At 31.1% G+C, this 20,785-nt stretch overlaps 1 protein-coding gene across 1 annotated transcript; it reads right to left on the bottom strand.

Annotated features, from left to right (window-relative positions):
• Nucleotides 1-1,291: 1,291 nt before the first annotated feature.
• On the bottom strand, nt 1,292-19,843 carry LOC139488614 (fibrinogen-like protein A). The gene is made up of 9 exons (XM_071274340.1): nt 19,755-19,843; nt 12,555-12,623; nt 12,279-12,350; nt 10,885-10,956; nt 9,696-9,755; nt 8,791-8,933; nt 6,930-7,026; nt 2,172-2,336; nt 1,292-1,553 (listed from the first exon to the last, which is right to left on the bottom strand). Exons 1-9 carry the CDS (start codon nt 19,819-19,821, stop codon nt 1,342-1,344), a joined length of 957 nt encoding a protein of 318 aa, XP_071130441.1. The 5' UTR covers nt 19,822-19,843; the 3' UTR covers nt 1,292-1,341.
• Nucleotides 19,844-20,785: the final 942 nt, after the last annotated feature.

Here is a 20,785-nt window from a genome sequence, read left to right as displayed (position 1 = left end):
TGAATTTTTGTCAATCATTTTCTTTTCTTCGCAGTATCGCGTATTCAAGACGACCCGGTAAATATTGAATTTGCTGGTTGGTACTTTAACCTGAGTGTTCTGGTATTTATGTTGTTCCTGTCATGTCATCTTGTCATTTAAGCGGTAAATTTAATATGTCATAAAACGTGAGATTTGGCTAGCCACAAACCAGGTTCAACCCACATTTTGCTTAAAATGTCCTGTACCAAGTCAGGAATATTGCAGTTGTTCTCTAATAGTTCGTGTCTATGTATGTTGTATTGCAGTTTGCGTTTTTTGTTGCACTTCATTGTGTCTGTTATTCCTTTGTATTCCTCTTATAGTTGATGTGTTTCCTTCGGGTTTAGTTTGTTACCCAGATTTTTCGCCTCAATCGATTCCTTAATTTTGAACATCAGTATACTACTGTTACCTTTATATATAGACTTTTATAATCATATATAGTTTATTGAGTTATGCGTTCTTTGTGTATTTTGAAATAATTTAATTTTTGCGTTTTTGTTATACATAACATGTGTTTTGTTTATTTGTTGCTATAGAGATGACAAAACTCCGCAAAACTCCGCAAAATACCAATTCTTACTTTTAATACTGTCTTTAAATAAGAGGGGCGAATGATACCTGAGGGTCAGTCAACCTGTATAAATGCTGATAAATACACTATAAAGGGAATCAGGATGACTCAATATGAATCATTTCAAAAGGAAAAATGTTTTTGCCTGAATTTCATTGAAGTAGAAGTCAGAAATTGTAGTCATCTAAGTTAGATCTCCTAGTATGTGACTGGTACATAGTGTGGCGAAAATAAATAAGTAGAACAACATATTTTACGAGAAATACAGAAGATTGCACAATGCCAAATTATAACTATCGACAAGATACTAGACCACAAATGTTGTTGTCTGGATTCCTTTATTATATTTTTATGTATCAAACCACGGTCACTCTATGATTTTTGTTAGATGTATTTCTATTTGTATCCATCTGATGAGTTCAGCCTTTTTCAACTGATTTTTATAATATGTTCTTACAAATCTAGTCCGTTAGTTTACCCGTTTGATTTGTTTTACATTTGTCATTGCCAAGCCCCTTTATTATAGCTGACTATTCAGTATGAACTTTACTCCTTGTTGAAGGCAGTTAGGTGATCTAAAGATGTAATTTTTTGTTTCATTTTGGTCTCTATTGAAGAGTTGTATCAATGGCATTTATACCATATATCTTTTTTCATATTTGAAAAAACAAAGCCAAAATTTGTATCAATGAAGGATTTCAAGTTTGTTTAATACGTTTTATTATTATATTCGTTCATTCATTTTATCATGCTATTTTTCTAATCATCATAGTGGACTTGATATAACCAAATCCACGCCAATACAGTTTGTTCTTTTTCATGTCGTAGTTCAAAAGCGAATTACTACAGTGACCATGCCACCAGCCGCCTCGATCGACAGCACAGTTACCTGAATAAACATCATTATCCCTATCCTTTGTACTAAATTTCCTACCATTGTTATATTTCATTGAATCAACTGAAACGAAAAACATTGTGTAGTGGTACATTTTTAACACAACAGTATGTTATCTCAAACCCAAGCCCAGGAAATGTAAATGTATGGACCTCACTTTTACAATTTAAATATTGTTTCCAGAATTTTAACAGCTGCATAATTATATATTTTTATAATGAGTTTTTTTTTTTATTAATCTATGTAACCGATAGGGCATTTTTACAGACATGTTATTGGCAATGGCCAATAAAAGTCGAATTACAAAAAGCATATACTTTAGATATATGTCTTTGTTGAACATTGTGTGACAAGACAAACAAACCCGCTTATTTTACAAAGTAAAAATGCTGCTACCTCAAGACAATGTTAAAGACATTGATGATTAAGAACTTTTTAACACATTGGTTCCAATTATCAAATGATGTTTGAAGCGTCAACTACAGTTAAGGGTAAGAAAAAAATAAATAAAACTGTGTTTTCTTTCATCGTTACGTTAATTAGAATCATTAAGTCACACTTGCTTGCAGTTCCACTATGTTCGACTATGGTAAGTTTAAATTGTGAATTCTCGACACTAACTGTAAGTGTCTTATACAAAGCATGTGTGATCTTGTTGTAAGTGTCCCTGTATATACTTACTAGCAGTTCCACTATGTCCCCCAATTGTAAGTTTATATTGTGAATTCTCGTCACTAACTGTAAATGTCTTATACAAAGCATACGTCATCTTGTTGCTAGTGTCCGTAAGATCTACTCTCAGTTCGTATTTACCATTAGTCGTAAGTGTGTTTAAATATTTGTTTCCTGTAATGGAAAATAGTTTTGAAAAGGGGCGAAAGATATCAGAGGGACAGTCAAAATCGAAAATAAACTGACAACGCTATGGCATAAAATGAAAAAGACAAAGAGACAATGATACATCATAGAAAACTAAAGACTAAGCAACAAGATTCCCAACAAAAACTGGGGATGATCTCAGGTGATCCGGAAGGGTAAGCAGATTCTGCTGCACATGTGGCACAAGTTGTGTTTCCCATGTGAATACAAATCCGGTAAATAGTCTAATTCGGTAGGTCGTATAAGTGTGTTTTAAAAAAAGATTACATTCTAATAAAAAAAAAACATTAAGCATAGTACATGTACTAGCCCATACTTAGCTCGTTTTATACTAGCCAGGATTGCTTTGCGTTTCTGCTGGAAGAGATATAGAAAAGCGGTTTGGAAGCATCAAAAGTATGTGCGTATACGTTTAACAAATACCAACATAAAAGAATCAAAGAGTTAAAAATATTTTGTGGGGTTCGGTTGTTATTTGATTTTTGGTCGGGTGGTTGTCTCTTTGACATATTCCATTTTTCCATTCTCAGGTTCAATCCACCATTTACAATTATACAACAACTTTTTGTATTATACTAACTGTACTTTATATACTAATCTACTACATTAAGTAATATAGAGCATTTATTAACAAAATAATTTCAATAAAATATTTCTCGCTCTGATTGATATATATTTTAAGATACTGAATAAAAAAACTAATTGTACGCCATCGTAACGGAATCAACAGGAAGTATAAGCAATTTGATAGTTGACATCTTGTATCATTTGATACATATTTGTGCAAACTTCTCCACTTCGACAATTTGCGATCAAATAGATACGCAGCTACGTTTAAAGAGTATTGAATTCGGCTTTGTTTGACAATGTTTGAAGGTTTTAGATTAAATCAATAGTCTAAAATTTACCTATATCTCTCAGTTGTTCACCTTTGATAACTATTTACACCACTGGGTCGATGCCACTGCTGGTGGACGTTTCGTCCCCGACGGTATCACCAGCCCAGTAGTCTACACTTCGGTGTTGACATGAATATCAATAATGTGGTCATTTCTCTAAATTTCCTGTTTACAAAGTTTTGACTTTTTCAAAACACAAAGGATTTTCTTATCCCAGGTATAGATTACCTTAGCCATATTTGGCAGAACTTTTGGAATTTTGGATCCTCAATGCTCTTCAACTTTGTACTTGTTTGGCTACATAAATATTTTGATATGAGCGTCACTGATGAGTCTTATGTAGACGAAACGCGCGTCTGGCGTACTTAATTATAATCCTGGTACCTTTGATAACTATCTACACCACGATGTCACTGCTGGTGGACGTTTCGTTCCCGAGGGTATCACCAGCCCAGTAGTCAAAACTTCGGTGTTGACATGAATATCAATAATGTGGTCATTTTTATAAATTTTCTGTTTACAAAATTTTGAATTTTTCAAAAAACTAAGGATTTTCTTATCCCAGGCACAGATTACTTTAGCCATATTTGGCAGAACTTTTTTGGAATTTTGGATCCTCAATGCTCTTCAACTTTGTACTTGTTTGGCTATATAAATATTTTGATATGAGCGTCACTGATGAGTTTTATGTAGACGAAACGCGCGTTTCTACATACACATTATAACTATTGTAAAAACTATTGACACGAACAAAATAATTGCCAACTCTTCTTTATAATAAACTATTGGTGTATCATCTTATATAAGTACCGATGCTAAGATCTTTAAATTTTTGTCAATCATTTTCTTTTCTTCGCAGTATCGCGTATTCAAGACGACCCGGTAAATATTGAATTTGCTGGTTGGTACTTTAACCTGAGTGTTCTGGTATTTATGTTTTTCCTGTCATGTCATCTTGTCATTTAAGCGGTAAATTTAATATGTCATAAAGCATGAGATTTGGCTAGCCACAAACCAGGTTCAACCCACATTTTGCTTAAAATGTCCTGTACCAAGTCAGGAATATTGCAGTTGTTCTCTAATAGTTCATGTCTATGTATGTTGCATTGCCGTTTGCGCTTTTTGTTGCACTTCATTGTGTCTGTTATTCCGTTGTATTCCTCTTATAGTTGATGTGTTTCCTTCGGGTTTAGTTTGTTACCCAGATTTTTTGCCTCAATCGATTCCTGAATTTTGAACATCAGTATACTACTGTTGCCTTTATATATAGACTTTTATAATCATATATAGTTTATTGAGTTATGCGTTCTTTGTGTATTTTGAAATAATTTAATTTTGGATGTAACGCGTCTTCTGATTGGCTGACGTTATTTTGTTATGAGCCCATAGACATAACTTAGTCATGTGACCGTGACGTCATCAACGTTTTTTCATGGTTTCCTACGGTTTAAAATGGAATTTAGAATTAAGTTATAAGAAATGACTGTAATTTTTTTTCTGTCTTTTCGAAATAACATAAAAAATGTGGTGCACACTGTTAAATAACCCGCTACGCGCGTTATTCAGTGTGCACCACATTTTTTTTTATGTTATTTCTTCATAGACAGAAAAAATAATACAGTCATTCCTTAAATATATTTGTTTATACCAAAGCTGACAACTTTTTACGTAGTAGAGAATTGATAAGAAGTAGTGGATTCGTAAACGATAATCAACGAGCGACTTTAGTCGCGAGTTGATTATCGTTTTCGAATCCACCACTTCTTATCAATTCTCTAGCTTAACCCATTTCTAGTAAAACGACTATCTGTTTCATAATCTGACAATAAATCAACTGAATTTCTTGAAAATAATTTCGTATTTTGTCTTTTTTATTGTCTAATAGCTGGAACTGACTAGATCAACACGGTTCACATTTATATATAACTTAATATAAGTTCAATTTAACTTAAATGTGTAGTTATCTTCCCTTTTTATTACCAGATTTTGTATTTTGTAAATGATTATTCCATTCAATGTTGAATCATAACAAATAATTAATATTGATTAGATTTTAGTATTTATAATTCATTCAAATAGATATTTTTAAAATCTTTTTTTGAAAAATAAAATGTTTTAATTACCAACATTTAGAAACCTTTCATATTTACATATATAGTATTTAGCAACCTAATGATCAAACCAATGACCAGTTTGATTGAATTTACAACACACATTCAAAATTATAAACATTTTAAAACTAAATGAAGTGTAAAATTCACAACAACACCACATTACTCGACACCAGTTGTTGATAAAATAGATACTATGATTGGTCATAATTGAAATATTTTATATACATTTTGTTTAAACTGGTTCCCTTTCATTTTGTTTTGATTTTTTTAACGTTATTGTATTTGTCATCCATTGTCAATCAGTTATTGAACTAGTATTATTTGTGGTACGCATCCTAAAACCCAAGCAGAATTGCTTTTGCTTCAAATGTACAATATATAATTATGTCAATTTTGCAATGTGTCCTGTAAGCTGTTCATAGCCGTGATCATCTAGTCGTTGACACCGATAGAAAAAACTGTGATATTAACAGTGCCAAGTTCAAGCCTAGTACCATGAATGATTTTTTTTTGTAATGTTTTTCTCTACCAAAATATTTTTTTAATCTTAGAGGTATCTATATTTCATTTTACTCTAAAGTTGACGATTTTATTTCTGGCTTTACCGTCAAAGAAGTAGTTTTACAGTCGTAGTTAATCACACTTTATTCACATAAAAGTCAGTTAAATGTTGATATATATTTGGAACATTTATAATCAAACAAAGATTAACTAAGTGATCATAGTATGATATCATTATATTCATAAAACCAAAGGATGACGAAAAGGGAAGGCCCTGTACCTTAAAAGTAATAAGTTTAATGTGTACATGGATGTTTATGTTATCAAGGAATTGTACTAGTAAGTAATAGCTACAATTCCTTGATTTTATAGTGTTTATATATTTTATTAGATAACAAAAAGACAGAAATACAGTTTATTGACATGCATTGACAGATATACGCTATAATAGTGATATTTAAATAATAATTTATATCAGCACTCATGGTCTAGTGGTATCATGCATAGACTACAGACTTAAGTGTCGAAAATACGCGCGAGTTCGAACCTATATTATTCACTCGTTTTTGAGAGGATAAAATATCGTAAGTTAAAAGTTATGATATAAGTTATCTTAAGTTAACATGGTTGTCAGTGGATGCTAGAAAAATAATCCACCGTTAGAACAATAGACTGACGTCAGAGAAATGGGTTAATCCAGTAAGAACTTGCAATAAAATTATCTAGATATGCATATGTGTTGTTTATATGTTGTAAAGCTTAATCAACCATTCTTGAAAAAGAAGAATGGTTGATGGTTCTTAATAATTCGTGATTTTAGAATGGAGAAAATTATATACAGATTTCATAAAGGGAAGCTATTGTAAAACCCAAAACAATAAACTTCTTCGATTAAATAAAATAGCCTGTTTTTCGTTCTGAAATACATAAGGTTATTAGCGGCAGCGAAACAATGACAGTTATTATTCTTCGAACAATAATTCTTTCAAATTAGGAAAAATACACACATTGCTATGGTAAAATAACATTTACTAAATCAAACTTACCAAGCCAGAATTCCTTATGTGGATCACCGAAACCATCCCTGTAATCAACCCAGTTTCTGTCAAAACTCGTCGTTCCATCTATTCTTCTTTGAATAACCTGCAATCATTGAATGGAACAAATATATATACATAAAACAAGTTTGATAAAATCTTTATTTTAAGCAATCCAGATACAAATATACAAAAAACGTTAACTTGAAAAGCTTATAAAACACAACAGAATCATATCAAACGAATATATTTCAATGAAAGAAAATCCGTAATTTCAACAAAAATTCACTGCTTTGTTGACTTTCATAAAACTTAATCATTTAGGTCTATTATAAATCACTTAGGGTTCCATAAAAAAGAACAGAATAAGTAAAGTTTTTACACCAGTAACAGATGAATTTGCCAATAAACAGATAATAAAATTAAATTTTAAAGGCTACAGGGTATGTTTGCATTTTTTCTATAATCATAAAGCTAGGACGACTAGTTATTGCAAACCACATAGAGTTGTTAATTAATAAATCTTTTAAAAATTTAGTCTTTCCAAAAAAATAATGAAACTTGCCCAATTGGCACCTATTTTCAAAAAGAACAATACCCTTGAAAAAGGATAATTATCTTCCTTTAAATGTGCTGCCAGCTTCTTTTAAATTTCATAGGCGAGCAATTCACGATCAACTAATGGAATTTCAAAACAATCATTGGTTGTCAAACAGCAATATTAAAAAATATAGAAGATTGAACAAAAGCTCTTTATGTTAAGAAATATATTACAGTAATTCCACTAAAATCTTCCGACTGTTTGCCCAATGATTTTCTTTGATTAAAGTTATACTCGGCCACGTCCATTTGTATTTTGTCCATCTGATGAGTTTTTCAGGTGATTTTTGTAGTTCGTTTTTATGTCGTACTGTTGTGTCACTGTCCCAGGTTGGGGGAGGGTTGGGGTCCCGCTAACATGTTTAACCTCCGCCACACTATGTATGTATGTGCCTGTCCAAAAGTCAGAAGTCTGTAATTCAGTTGTTGTCATTTGTTTATGTGTTACATATTTGTTTTTCGTTCATTTAAAAAAAAAAATAAGAACGTTAGTTTTCTCTTTGAATTGTTTTACATTGTCATTTCTAGGCCTTTAATAGCTGACTATGCGGTATGAGCTTTGCTCTTGTTGAAGGCCGTACGGTGACCTATAGTTGGTAATTTCTGTGTCTCGTCTCAATAGAATCATACCACATCTTCTTTTTTCTATATTATGGCGTTTCTGAAAGCTCGTTAAAAATATTTAAAAGTTACCAGGAAAAGAAGGCAACGTATAAAGATTGGCAACACTTAGAGTGACTGGGAAATACTGTTAAAATGGGTCCCCCAAGGATCGATTCTTGGACCAGTGTTATTTAATGTCTTATAATAAACTCATAATAGATACCAGGATTAAAATTTTATATATACGCCAGACGCGCGTTTCGTCTTTATAAACGATCATTTCTACTGTATTCAAGACAGTACGATTTATAACTATGCTAATGACAATACCCTGTCTTACTGTGACAATATAGTAGATAATTAAGTTAAAACACTTAAAAATGACAGTGAAAGAAATAATAAATGGTTTTCACAAAAATTTATGAAAACGAATCGGACAGGTTCAAGGCCCCCTGCTTTTGGGAATAAGACAAAAACGTATAATTCAACTTTTGATTTAGAAGGAAGTAAAATTCCATATGATGAAGATGTTAAACTCTTTGGGGAAACGATAGCCTTTAAACTATATTTTAATAAACATATCTTACAAATTAGTAAAAAAGCTTCAAAACAACTGAACATTTTATACGTATTGGCAAATATTTCAAATAATTTACTAAAAACTCACGGTCCAACCACCACCGTCAGTCGACATATCACAGTAGGCCTGCAATTCTGTAGATTTTTCTGGATGAATGGTAAACACTCCACTTGTTGTTTTTCTTCCCTTCATTTCACTGCAGTCTTTAATTTTTTGGAGAGTACATGTACCTAAAGATAATATTTTGTTAATTATTTTATTGAATATATGTATATGATTTTTATTTGTCTTCACCCCAAGGATTAACATTTGAAAGCAGTATGGTCTATATAAGATATATAATCATATCGATGTCAAATGATTTGCTATAATGCCACATTAACTGATTCCTCGCAAATTCTGAACGTGGAAATTGTTGAAAATAAGATAATGGAATACTGACTCGCTCCAGGAAAAAAACAATAACAAAATGAAGCCATAGCCAAGCGTTTATTACTATATTTTTTACAACATTCATATAATAGGAAAGAAGAATATGGCATTTTTTTTTACATTTATAGATTCCAGAATATATCTCTCCTTTTAGTCATATGTAAGAACTTATGGTTGCAGTCTTGTAATTGACTGCTACATAGACCAACATGCAAAACAGCTGATTTTTTTCATGTCCATATCATGTATGAACTAATGTGGAATTGTGATTTAATTGAAAAAAGTGGGTCATGCCATCAAGAATAAAAATTTACGTAACCATGAAGTCAAAACATTTATTTTTTACTTTCTGTTTGCTGTTTTTACTAGGCCGCACCACAATTCAACATAAACCTATAATCAAACAGAAAAAAATGAGGCTAGAAAAAATTCAGAAAAAAATGGACTATTTTTTTTCCCTCCATGTTTTGACATGCACCGGAAAATTGAGTTGTTATATAAGATTAGTACCTAATGGAAATATGTAATTTAACAATTCATAAAAATAAAATTCTACGTACGTGTTATATCCTTTTTTATAAGATCTGTAATTCTTGAAATCCCACTATATCCTTTCGATTCTATAGAAAATTAATAAGTGTTGTGAAGTGTTTTTATGAATTTTATTATTATCATTATCATTTTTATTATGTTCGATGTGTTTATGCATATACACATCTTGTCTACAAAATGCATGAAGCGAATTTATAATATAGCAAATATCCGTAACACAAGCAAACCACAAAATTAACATCATGAATACGAAGATGTGTCCCTTCAATATAAAATTATAGAACATATTCTCGTTGCCGAATTAATAATATGTGATGACCTGACATGAATTTGAAATTCTAATGCAACAACGTTTGTAACGTTCATTTTGATTGGATAACGTCACTTTCTTACATGGCATCAATTGACAATTGATGCTTTGGGACGTACGCGCAAGCGCAGACGGCATATGACAGATTTGAAATACATGTTTTAACGTTATTTTCTGTCAGTTTCATTAGAATGGAGATAACAATATTGTATTTTAAGCTCCGACGGCATCAATTGGGGATTTGATGGTCGCAAATACCCGTTTACTGTCTCCGCTAACGCGTCGCCAGTAAACTTAATTTGCGACCATCAAATCCCCAATTGATGCCGTCGGAGCCTAAAATACAATACAGTTACCTCCTAATTGTATAAAAAGAGGGACGAAAGATACCAAAGGGACAGTCAAACTCATAAATCTAAAACAAACTGACAACGCCATGGCTAAAAATGAAAAAGACAAACAGAAAAACAATAGTACACATGACACAACAAAACTAAAGAATAAACAACACGAACCCCACCAAAAACTAGGGGTGATCTCAGGTGCTCCGGAAGGGTAAGCAGATCCTGCTCCACATGTGGCACCCGTCGTGTTGCTTATGTGAATACAAATCCGGTAAATAGTCTAATCATAAGTTTCATAATTGAAATTAATAACCATGTATTGTGAAAAAGGTATCTTTATTATATACATTCTAATGGTACTCTTGTTTATTTTTTGAAAAATTGATAAGAGATGAAAAAAATGATAAAATGTTTGTTGATTTAAAAGAATCATGAAACAATTTTGATAAAATAGTGCACTGTTTGAACTATTTCGCAATTAAAGCATAGGAAAATTACACAAAAAAATCAAAGACTTCAATTAAGTTTTCATAATATACTAACCTTCCATAATCCACTTTATTTCATTTTTAAATACCTTTAGCTTTTTTACCACTTCCTTATAAGTTCCAATATCTGCAAACATGTCATTGTCTGAATTTAAAACTCATAGGAGATCACTTTCAGATTTATTTTTATAGATTTACAGCGTAAAACGTAACTTTTTTTGCCCTTATGTTAATCCGTTACAAAACTGTCCTAACTAAGGGGTGTTGATGCATGCGAACATGATAAGCACAACCTGCAAGAAGTCAGAAACTTTTAGAATTCAGTGTTTGTCAGGTTCAATCAACCATTTTCCCTTAAAATGCCCTGTACCAAGTCTGGAATATTGCAATTGTTATCTAAAAGCTCGTATGTATATATGTATGTTGAATTATCGGTTTTTGTTTTTTGTTGTTTCGATGCTTTCCTCTTAAAGTTTATGTTTTCCCGTGGTTTAAGTTAGTAACCTGGATTTGATTTCTCTCAATCAATGACGTTTTAACAGCGGTATACTACTGTTGCCTTTATTTTGCGTTTGAATTGTATTACATGTGTTATTGCAGGGATTTTATTAGCTTGCTACGCGTTGTGAGTTATGCTTAATATTGAAGTTCGTATGGTAAACTATAGTTGCTAACTTAGATCCTTTGATTGATATATAGAGACTTGTCTTTTTAGGAATTCCTGACAAATATGAATATTTATCACTTTTAATTATTTGTTCTTTTAAAGTTTTAAATCTCTCGTGATCCTTGTTTTAACCCGTTCGATGAAAATACGAATTTTAACATGGTATAAGGTGTGCGTTTTATGTGCTAAGTCTAATAACAAAGAACTGAAATTGTATGACATCCATATTTTAACTTCACAAGGTGTCTCTCTATTTCCATTAAAATATATCTATGTCAGCCGTTTAACTTCGCACTCTATTTTCCTTTTAAACGAGCATCAACGAAAGATATTTTTTGGACAAAACGCGCGTCCGGTTATTTAACTACCTATAGACTTTTTTCTTCGGACAGATACATGTGTGTAGAATTTTTTTTACATTCTGTTGTTTCAATGATATTTTAGCAATTCTGTATATAATTTGGAAAATAATCGGGGAATGTGTTAAAGTGACATCAACACGACCAAGGAGTAAACAACAGTCTGAGGCCATTAATGATTCATTATAGCAGAGAGAAAATCACGCATCTGGAGGCGGGCTTCATACAGTATTGAAAAACATTAAGTATAATGAAACTTCTCAGTATATATTCGAGTGGTAATTGTGTCATTGGAATATAGTATATATATAACCTTGACTGCTTGGGAATCTCACTCACTCATTTAATAACATGCCAACCATACACGTTTGTATTGCTCTGAATCTTGTATTGCTATTTTAGTTTAGATTAGAATGTACTTACTTTTAAGAATAACATTTGTATCTTTCAGCAATTGTTCAACACTTTGATCAGGTCTTTCATATACGCAGACATCTGTAATATAAAACAATCTCATTAAACTTCACAACTGATAAAATTATTCAAAACATTCACTGATGTATCATTACAGCAATTTCTGTACATAGATATAAATATGTAACAATTGCCTTGCATATTTATGTTGCAAAGTTTGATTAATGTCAGTAAAAAGATACATACCAAGTATGCCTCTTATTTAAATATAGGATGATAGTTTACCTTGAAGAGTATGAATTAATTTGTTTATCTTTTTATCTTCCTCGTCCAACTCACGTTCATTTCTTCTATCTACAGTGTAAAAAAATCATATTTTTCAACATTAATTACATAACTGATATTGAAATCCACTACTTGTTTTTTTTCTGTGGATTTCAGCTCATGTGTAGATTAAAACGATGAAACATTTCTGTGAAATGGTTATATGAAGAAACTGCAGATTTCTCAACGAATTACTAATTATCTTTAAAAGTTATTTAATATCTAATAGTATTTTAATGATCGAACACAATATTCCAACGGTTGATCACTCTCATTTCATATCATCATTGACTGATTTGAAAATTTACCTATTAAAACCTTGTAGAATGATACTTTGAACGAACAGATGTCATTTAGATTGAGTGAAGTTATGCCACAATTGATTCATTTATGGATACTTTGTGTCATTAAAGTTTTACTCTTAAAGGGAAACTTCGCAAAAAAATCAAAAATTGATATTATGTTCATTCTGTATAAAAATGTTCAAGTTCATAGATATTAAAGTTTTATTCCGCTAGATAAGCGATCACCATCGATTTTAAATTTAGAGTATCAATTCTCCGAGATCCGCCATCTTGTCTTCTTTCCCGATGAATAAAAACGATATGTCTATAAACCACAAAGAAACAAAACTACAGTAACCGATGTAGTCGTAATTGCGTGTCGATATCTTGTCAATCGTACGGTTGTTTAATACGACTAACTAACTTGATACGGAAAATATTCTTACTTTTTTTAAATTACCATGGTCTGTTGTTTTTAAACTGTTGATATTGGAATTAGGTCAAAAGTCAAAGTTGAAATCATAAATAAGTGTTCCGTGAAAATTGTTTTCGAAAATCTAATTTGTTCATAATTCTTTAAAGTAATAAACTTTTTTCAAATATATTTTGATCTTCCCTTATCTGATCACCAGCATGGCTAAAGGTATTACTTCCAAAGGTATTGTGAGGGGTGTGAGGTGACACGTCCAGGTATTCCAGCGATTTCCTGTCGGGCTTGCAAGTTCATGCATCGTTTCACTTCTGCAGGTATTGATCAGTGTACACGGCTGATAACTTATAACTTATAACTTTCCATTTTGAACTATCAGATGTATAATATACAACTCTGTCTTACTTGTCATTACTAAACTCATACGATTGTTTATAAATAACATTTCTGGTGTAAAGAATATAATTCATAATATATAAATAATACCCAAAAAATAAGATTTGATGAAATTAAAATCTATTTAAATATTTTTTCCAAGGGTGAATTTGGGAAAATGTAATATATAGTCATTGTCAATAGTGAAGGACAGATTGGAACAGACCAGAAATATTGATTTAAAAAAATGTACGCACTTGCCGACGATTCATTTATACGACTGGATATAAAGTTACGGAACTATAGCGCAATTTAAAATATATACGTGTATACATTGAACATAAGAAAAAAACATATATTTTGAATAAATAAGGGTAAAAGTGTTGTAAATAGACTAGCCAACGTATGCCAACAGTATGTAATCATCGAATGTCGATAGACGGTAATATTGCATTTAGTTTTTATTAAAGATTAAAACTACTATTTTTTGCTTCATATTTGAATCTTTACGCTAATTGCCGCTAAGAAAGTAATCAAAAATTGTTTCCTTTTATTTTTATACTCTTTCGGAATTACGAATCTGAATTTTATTTTCAATTAATTTACACAATTTAATTATTGTATCTTTATTCTCATCGTGTATTTAATCTTAGTGTATTAACATCATGACAGCATATACTCTAATCCTTTCTATTTATCCTTTCCAAATAACAACATTTATACCTGTGTACGCTTGAACTCACACCTGCGGCTAAATAGCTACAAGGTAAACGAATTGACCTCAAGCCGAGAAATATACAGTGACCTTTACAAAATAATATACACACTCTGCTCACACATTAGTTGCATTGAAATGATTATCAAAACAATAACGGTAAATAGAACTGAAATATTTTCAGTTCAATATCAGTAAAAATGTTCAATAAATATTTTATGAAAAAAATCTCAACAATAATTAATTAAATTTATTCAAAAACATTTACTAGAGATAATTTTATAGGAGTTTAATTCAATCAATACAAAACGGTATATATATGCATATTCACTTTCGTTCATTCTTATATTGTGGTTTATAACTTCGACCATTCGTCAGCTGTGCGCTTTTAATTACGTATATTGTCGATAAGCTATAAGAGTTAAACAGATTTTATTTTTTCCCAGAATTCAATAAATCGGGCTAATACGTCACGACCCACTCGAGAATTCAACCAAAAAAGTTACAAATACTTGATTTTCTCCGTTATTAGAAGGAATATAAATTTAAAACTTTGCAAATGTGTTTTTTATGTTAAGATGAACATAATTAGATGATAAGTAAAAAATCGCGGAATTTCCCTTTAACGCTTAGACATGACATCTGGGATTTAATAATGCAATAAAGATATAATAATACGCAAATTGTGGTTTTATTTGTAGTTGAATATTAATGAAAAGTAAAATCACAAAAATACTGAACTCAGAGGAAAATTCAAAACGGAAAGTCCCTAATCAAATGGCAAAATCAAATGATAATACACATCAAACGAATGGAAAACAACTGTCATATTCCTGACTTGGTACAGGATTTTCAAATGTAGAAAATGGTGGATTGAACCTGGTTTTTTTAGCTCTAAACCCCTCACTTGTATGACAGTCGCATCTAATTCCGTTATATTTATAGCGTTTCGTGAAAAAAGTAAAATCACAAAAATACTGAACTCAGAGGAAAATAAATTCGGAAAGTCTATAATCACATGGCAAAATCAAATAACAAAACGCATCAAAAACGAATGGACAAGAACTGTCATATTCCTGACTTGGTACAGGCATTTTCAAATGTAGAAAATGGTGGATTGAACCTGGTTTTATAGCTAGCTAAACTTCTCACTTGTATGACAGTCCATTATATTGTCACCGACTCGTGAACAAAACAAACAGACACAATAGGTAAAAAGGTAAAAAAATAGGGGTACAGCAGTCAACATTGCGTTATCATCTAAATCACTATAAAAACAACAAATGTAACGAAGAAGCACAAAAAGGCATACATCAAATTTAACATCCCCATTTTGTTTATATTATACGATTTAATTTATTTATGTAAAATGCACCCATAAAGGATGGAGGGTTTTAAGTACTGGTGTAAAATTGCGCGTTTGAAATTCGCACAGGTAGACATGAAATAATTTTGTCGTTCAAAGTATGACGGGATACATAAATACAGTCACGTAAAATAGATATAACAAAAAAAGACTTAACAGTAAAAGTAATAATAATTAAAAACCATTTGCCTAGAGAACAATTGAAGGTCTTTCCAGCACTTACAATATATATTTTGACATGAAAACATTGAAATTCAGTTTAAATGTCAATTCCTAGGCTTTATGATGTATAAATATGAATTTAGAGCAAAGGTCAAAATCTAGAACGTCGAATTTGCTTTTGACCTTGACCTCAATTTCAAGGTCATAATTCAAGGACCTCAAATCAAAAGACCCTAAGTCTGTAATATGTATGGATAATGAGTTATATCACTTTACTCATTATTCTAAATATAAAAGAGGAGGAAACAACCATTAACTGCCAAGGTCTCCTTGCAATCAAAATTTAAGTGTTACGACATGTCGGAACTAACAATTTAGTGAAAATAATTTGTCGATATCTTATACGGTTTTTGAAAATAAATGAAAATAAGCTAAAATCAAAAATTAAGAATATGAACTTGAACTTTGACCTTGACCTAATTTTCATTTTTATGGAACAAGGACCACAAATCAAAAGACCCTATGTCTCTATCACTTATGGTTTACCATTTACAAATGCATTTCACTTAATTTAAATGGAAAAGGGGGAATTACTCTCATAAAGAGTCTGTGGTCCAAAAGAATATCCTAATCCTTAAGATGTAACGAGCAATTTGGTAAAATAAATTTGTCGTAATCTTTTACGGTTGCGGAGGAGTAGTGGCCACAAGAAAAACAGTGTTTGGGGAGATAACTCTTACAAGGTTAAGTATTTTGTTACGCGGTTGTCATTTTTTAAAGCGTATAAACTATACGATATCATATTCCAAATATCTAAGCGACATCTTTTGAAACATCAAAACTACGCAAGAAAAAAATTTAGGCGGAAGAAGAAAAATAATAATAATCAGAACAAAACCTATAGGTCTTTCCACGGAAAAGTGGAAAGACCTAATAATAATCAGAACAAAAGCAAAAGGTCTTTCCACGGAAAGGTGGAAAGACCTAATAATCAGAACAAAAGCAAAAGGTCTTTCCACGGAAAGGTGGAAAGACCTAATAATCAGAACAAAATCAATAGGTCTTTCCACGGAAAGGTGGAAAGACCTAATAATCAGAACAAAAGCAATAGGTCCTTCCACGGAAAGGTGGAAGTCCTAATAATCAGAACAAAATCAATAGGTCTTTCCACGGAAAGGTGGAAAGACCTAATAATCAGAACAAAATCAATAGGTCTTTCCACGGAAAGGTGGAAAGACCTAATAATCAGAACAAAATCAATAGGTCTTTCCACGGAAAGGTGGAAGTCCTAATAATCAGAACAAAATCAATAGGTCTTTCCACGGAAAGGTGGAAAGACCTAATAATCAGAACAAAATCAATAGGTCTTTCCACGGAAAGGTGGAAAGACCTAATAATCAGAACAAAATCAATAGGTCTTTCCACGGAAAGGTGGAAAGACCTAATAATCAGAACAAAATCAATAGGTCTTTCCACGGAAAGGTGGAAAGACCTAATAATCAGAACAAAACCAATAGGTCTTTCCATGGAAAGGTGGAAAGACCTAATAATCAGAACAAAATCAATAGGTCTTTCCACGGAAAGGTGGAAAGACCTAATAATCAGAACAAAATCAATAGGTCTTTCCACGGAAAGGTGGAAAGACCTAATAATCAGAACAAAATCAATAGGTCTTTCCACGGAAAGGTGGAAAGACCTAATAATCAGAACAAAATCAATAGGTCTTTCCACGGAAAGGTGGAAAGACCTAATAATCAGAACAAAATCAATAGGTCTTTCCACGGAAAGGTGGAAGTCCTAATAAATAAAATAATAGTGTGGTTCAAAGTATAGAGTCACGTCAAATGTGTATCACAGAATACAGACATAACAGTAAAAGTAATATGAATAAATAAAATAATTTTGTCATTCAAAGTATGACAAGATACATAGGTACAGAGTCACATCATAAAATAATTTTGTCGTTCAAAGTATGATGGGAGACATAAGAACAGAGTTACGTCAAAAGGATATAACAAAAACAGACTTAACAGTAAAAGTAATATTAATTAAGACAAATAAAAGAATAGAACAAGGACAAATGAAAGAACTTTAAAACAGGTAGTTAAGATGATAAACAACATCAGTACGCAGAATCTATACATCAAGACCATCGTGTATTATTTGTGAAGTTGATACAGAATATTTATCAACAAGGTCTTGGTACCTTCCGATGAACCTTTTTAGAAAAGGACGAGACGTTTTTTGACATACCCCTGGTTCATCAACTTTCTACTCAGACACTGATGACGTTTTAAAAAGTCTGAGTAGGAGCTGCAAGCTCTTGAATATCGAATATCTTGAACAGACATAATCGGTAAAATAGTCAAAATATGGTAATAGCAGTCATCACTGTGTTACAATCTCAAAAGAAACAAACAAACATTTTCAAAAAAACATCTATCAAATTTAAAATCACATTCATTGTTTCGCGTGCTTGGCGTCAGAAAATGCAAATGTCACAAAGGAAGAAATTTTGTCGTTCAAAGTATATTGGAAACAATTATAATTTTACATGGGGAATGGTGGTATGCAGGGTTAAAAAATCAAAAGTTATTTTTGACGGGATGTATAAGTACCGAGCCACATCAAACGGATATCACATATAAAAGAACAAACAGTTAAAGTAATATTACTAATTGAACAACTTAAGTTTGCATTTATTGACCTTGATTGCTAAGCCGCTTATTATGTTTTACATTTCAATAATACAGAATTTGATAATTACCTTCGATAGACTAAAGCATCAACGGTCAATGTGATCAAATCAAATAAGATTTACCTCATTATGCTTACTTAAACTAGATATATATCTTAAAGTAAGTTTTGTTTGGTGTATGTTTAAAGAAAAACCGCAATAAGTGATACCCGAATATTATTTCGTAATATTGATACTTGATATAGTATCTAGTATTAACCTCTTTTCTTGTATCACTTATTTTGTTTTCTATCCTGGACAATACTTATATTTTGAAAAATGGCAGAAGTTATGGGCAAAACAAAGTGCATGGCTATTATCAAAATAAATGATTTTTTTTAGAAAACAGTGTATATAAAAAGGCTTAAGGTGGCTCGTGGGTAAAAAAATTCAGCAAAAAATTAAACCTTTATTTTTTCATTACAAATTTTATTTATAACACTATCAGTTATTACTTTATGATATTGTACAAAAATCAACAAAAAAAAAAAACGATTCGGTTTGGCCCCAGATGACTTTTAAAATATTTATATCATTGAAAAAGCTCCAAATTATCTCCCTTTGGTTCAAAAATGCTATTTTTTGGCATTAAATTTGAAATATCTTTTTTTAACTCATCGGTGACCTATATTTTTTATTATTGTTTTCAAATAAGCTGTACATAAAATAAATAATTGAAAAATTTGAGCGATTTCTGTGATTAGTTTTTTTTTTTATTTCGATATTACCTCTATTTCTCCTATTAATTCAACAGAAAAAAGGACATTAACAAAAACGTATTCATTTTCCTGAGGCAGATTAAGAGCTTAAATGAACGGTGACCCCATTTTTTTATTTCATTTTTCTTTTAAGTATGTGATAAAGTTTATTTATAAAAAGATATAGCGAAATCCTATATTAGAAAAAAAAATTATACCAAGGAGCCGCCTTAAGCTTTTTTTGTTCCATGTCTACCTCCTATTTTACATGCTTGTTACTGCATATCATTTCTTTGTCGTAAATAGAGATCACTGCAAAATCGCACAAGATAGTGAGCAATTTGATTAAAAAATTGTTTAACAACGCAGTACATTTTACTATAATTATGCTTACCCGGTATGTCTACGCCGCCTGAGATTTTCATTAAACAAATTACTGCAAAAACTGTAAAAACGAACATACTGAGTGATGGAATAATGTTATTCTATTTGAAAACAGATAAAGAAATAGATAGGTAATATAATATATATAGTTTACTTTGATTGCGTGCCTCCATATGTCAATACCACAGCTGTTGTTTGGCAAGGGTATGCAAAATTGATAGTCCTTTTTGCCATATGTTTTGTCAAGATTTTTTTTCAGAAAGAATCGTCTTTACGTATGTGTTATGTCTGATACATCTTGTCCATATAATTTTTAATTCTGAAACAATAATTCGTAGGTTCATTATTACATCAGTTTACATATGATAGAACAACTTGAATGTGATAAATGTGTTAGTTTGTAGGATCTTTTACCATTTAAATAAAAAATATAGACTTATGATTATAATTCATCGTATTTCAAGGGTGACAATATGTTTCTATTAAATTTGATCGTTGTCAGTTAGGTTACACTGCCAGATTTCATTTGATATATTGGGTACGTGAAAATATACTTGGTCATTGTTTGTTTTTAAGTTGCTTTCAATTTGAAATGTTGAATAAGCGATCAAGTCAAAGTTTATTAATCATTTTGGATGGTCCTAAAGCTTCTATGTCTTTAAAATACACAAAAACTTATAAATAGGCCAATTTAAGAGTCTATAATGTAATATCAAGTACAGATCTGTTTAACTGAGGAATAACAGACACGTGTTAAATAGACATCGCATTTCTTTGCACTTTAATCACATAAAATTTATGCATTACAGATATATTATAAAACAATGTAGCAAATATACGAATATGCTAATTGATAAGTAATAACTAAATTGAATAGCATTTAAAGTTAAAAAAAAGTTACAGATAGAAAAACCTTTTTAGATGGATTGATTTTATAATATCATGAATAGTGATAGTGACGAACATCTTTGTATTGGGTTCAAAAACTCAACGAATTCAGACTTTTTATTTCGACGTCAAACAGCATAATTTGTGTACAAT

The sequence above is a fragment of the Mytilus edulis genome, chromosome 9, assembly GCF_963676685.1.
Source record: "Mytilus edulis chromosome 9, xbMytEdul2.2, whole genome shotgun sequence".
Taxonomy (NCBI): Eukaryota; Metazoa; Mollusca; class Bivalvia; order Mytilida; family Mytilidae; genus Mytilus; species Mytilus edulis.
The sequence above is the reverse complement of the archived record's forward strand: the minus strand, read 5'-3'. Positions and strand labels throughout refer to the sequence as shown.